The sequence below is a fragment of the Colobus angolensis genome, unplaced genomic scaffold (assembly GCF_000951035.1).
Source record: "Colobus angolensis palliatus isolate OR3802 unplaced genomic scaffold, Cang.pa_1.0 Scaffold209, whole genome shotgun sequence".
Lineage (NCBI taxonomy): Eukaryota > Metazoa > Chordata > Mammalia > Primates > Cercopithecidae > Colobus > Colobus angolensis.
In genome coordinates, this window is record NW_012115255.1 from 419,377 (window position 1) to 422,126 (window position 2,750).

The window sequence follows — 2,750 nt, forward strand, 5'->3', positions numbered from 1 at the left end:
TCGGCTCCAATCTCAGTTTCAGGCCAGGAGCCAAGAGACCTGCCCAGGCTCTGACTCAGGCTTGCCTGAACCTCCCCAAGAAACCGAGAATGGGTCCCTTCCAGATGCCCGAAAATGCCATCCAGGGAGGTGAGCTGGGGGCCCCGGAGACTCTCCAACCTCCACCAGCTGCAACCAATCTCAGACCAAGTCCGTCGTCCCAGATGAGCTGGGGGACACCCGCCCAGGTGTTCAGCAGCGACCGGCAGCCTCCGCACAGCAGACCTTGCCTGCCTACTGCCCAGGCCTGCACCATGTCCCATCACCCTGCGGCCAGCCACGATGGGGCCCAGCCTCTCAGAATGCTCTTCCGGAGACTGGAAAACGGATGGTGGAACTCCAGCCTCCTCACAGCTCCCTCGTTTCCCTCTCCTGAGAAGCCGGGAGCCTTCCTCCCTCACAGCCCTCATGTCTCAGAGAAGTCTGAGGCTCCCTGTGTTCCTGTCCCCCTGAGTGTCTTCTGTGAGGACCTTCAGGTTTCCTCCTCCTCAGAGGACAGCGATTCTGACCTGGAGAGAGACTGCAGGTGGCCGGGGCTCCACTGCATCCAGCTCCCGTGACTTGGAGGCGTCTGCGGGACTGAGGAGCACAGAGCAGACAGCAGACTGTGTGTGGTGACTCCCAAGCTCCCCAGCTGTGGTGCTTCTGTGGATGTTGGAGCCCAGGCCAGGCAGGGACCAGATGCAGAGACTCTGCCTCATCGAATTCTGGTGAGGGACATTGTAGTTCGCAGGGCTCTCCGGAAACCCGCCACCAGAAGCTTCTGTGCCAGTGATTCGCTGCCTCAGAAACTGGGTGACGGTAACGCGCGGGAGTCAGACTTCCGCTGTGATGTCAGTAGGAGGCTGGGGAATGACTTGAGTGTCTGCTCTCTAGATGACTAAATCAGGGAACAGTTAGGGAACCCTGAGAGATGCAGGCCTTCAGCTGTGCCCCGCCCTGACAGCAGGGTTTTGGACGCTGTGAAGCGTTCTGCGCAAAGCCTTCTTGGGGTGTTTCCTCAGCCTCGAAAATTGGGCTCTGGAATGCCATTGGAAATAGATGTGTTTATTTGAAGTGAATAAAATTCTCAAAAAGATGACGTACTCTCTTTTGACTTTCATTCCGTGTTTGTGTGTAACTGATTTTCCAGGCGCTTGAAAATGGCTTGACTTGTTAGCAATCCAAGTCATTGTCTCCGAAACAGAGTTGATTGAGGGGACCGCAGGTCTTCGCAGGAACTGTGACTTCTTAAACATCCACAGGGGCAAGAGAACCTCAGCCCCACTCTACCAACACGCACCTAGTCAAATTCCGCCAAGTGAACCTCACGCACGCTGACACGTGGGGAGTGTTGCTTACACCACGAGTCCCCATTTGGCTCACTGCGATGCCACATGTGGGGTTTCACACGTCTGTGTTGCACCGCAGTCCATTTCACAGTGGTAGAATAAATATATTGGGTTTCTGTCGGTTTGTTGGAGGCAAAAACCTGTAATGTTGTTGGCTTTTGGTGGGAGAGTTTCACTCTGGAAAAAAAAATATTCTGAAGATGGAGGTTGTCCTAGATTGTATTTCAAGGTGAGTCTACTTGATGCCAGTGAAGCATATTTTGGCATATAATACATATGGTTACATTATATTTTGTCTATATTACCTCATTTTAAAAAACCATTTTGTGAAAAATGTCAGAGTTAGATATACCAATGTTAAATTTCTGATCACGTGTCCAGAAGCACTGTAAAATGCAGTCTAGAATGCAAAATTCCCAGCCACTTCTCTGTTGAACTCTCTGCAGAGCGGCATTGCATCCAGTGGTTTTCACAGTGCACTAGTGTGGCGTGAGGCAGTCCTTGGCTTCCTGCTGAAGTTGGAATCCTGCAGATTGTTTAGGGGTGGTGTCAGCTTGTCCCATCTTTCCAGGTCATCATTAACCTTTCCTCGGCACCCACGTGGACTCAGCACTTATCCAGAGTCACAGGCAGGTCTGGGCAGCTGCCCTTGAGCCTTTGTACAGTCCATGATGGTTCCATGTCTCTGATCTGCTGCAGCACATTCTACAGAGGGATGGGCTGGCATAAGCTGTCCCTGCCATTCTGAAAATCACGGAGATTCCTGGTACCTGAAGCCACACAGAAATATCTGTGGAGTCTCAGGCAGGACAGGGATGCCATTCACAGGCTCCTGTTCTTCCACTTAATGGCAGCAAGAGTGATTCCTGGGTTTCCTAATTGACTTCATAACAATTTTGGTGACTTTGTTCTGTCAATGACCACTCCTGTTTCTGTGGCAACCTGTTCACCTGTAAGGTTTTTGGGGATTATGTGGAAACTCGTGCATTTTTCCAGAGACTCACTTCATCCAGAATGCTCTCAGGCATCCACAAGCAGATCCCTGCCTTGGTGGCATCTTGCAGCATTGCAGGAGACCCGTTAGGTCTAGGAGGCACTAGGAGGTCCATCAGGAACTGGGAGGGCATGTGTCTGCCCATCTGTAGTGTGAACTTCTATTCACCTTCAGAATGCAGATTCTTCCTGAACTCATAAATTATCTTCATCTTGGTGTAAGTAGCCACAAAAGAATAATTCATATTAACTCCATTAATAAAAATAACTGAAAATCAACAATGAAGATAATAACGACAATGTTAATTATTATAATATTGATAGTAAAAATAAAACAAAGGCATTAGAGATTAGAGATTCCCTTACGTGAAGGACAATGTGAAGATA

General features: G+C 49.8%; 1 protein-coding gene across 1 annotated transcript; it reads left to right on the top strand.

Annotated features, from left to right (window-relative positions):
- Nucleotides 1-2: 2 nt before the first annotated feature.
- On the top strand, nt 3-599 carry LOC105512045 (putative protein FAM90A23P; the record flags this gene model as incomplete). The annotated part of the gene is made up of 1 exon (XM_011942300.1): nt 3-599. A coding segment is annotated over one exon (597 nt), but the record flags the coding sequence as incomplete, so codon positions are not given.
- Between the last annotated feature and the right edge of the window lie 2,151 nt (nt 600-2,750).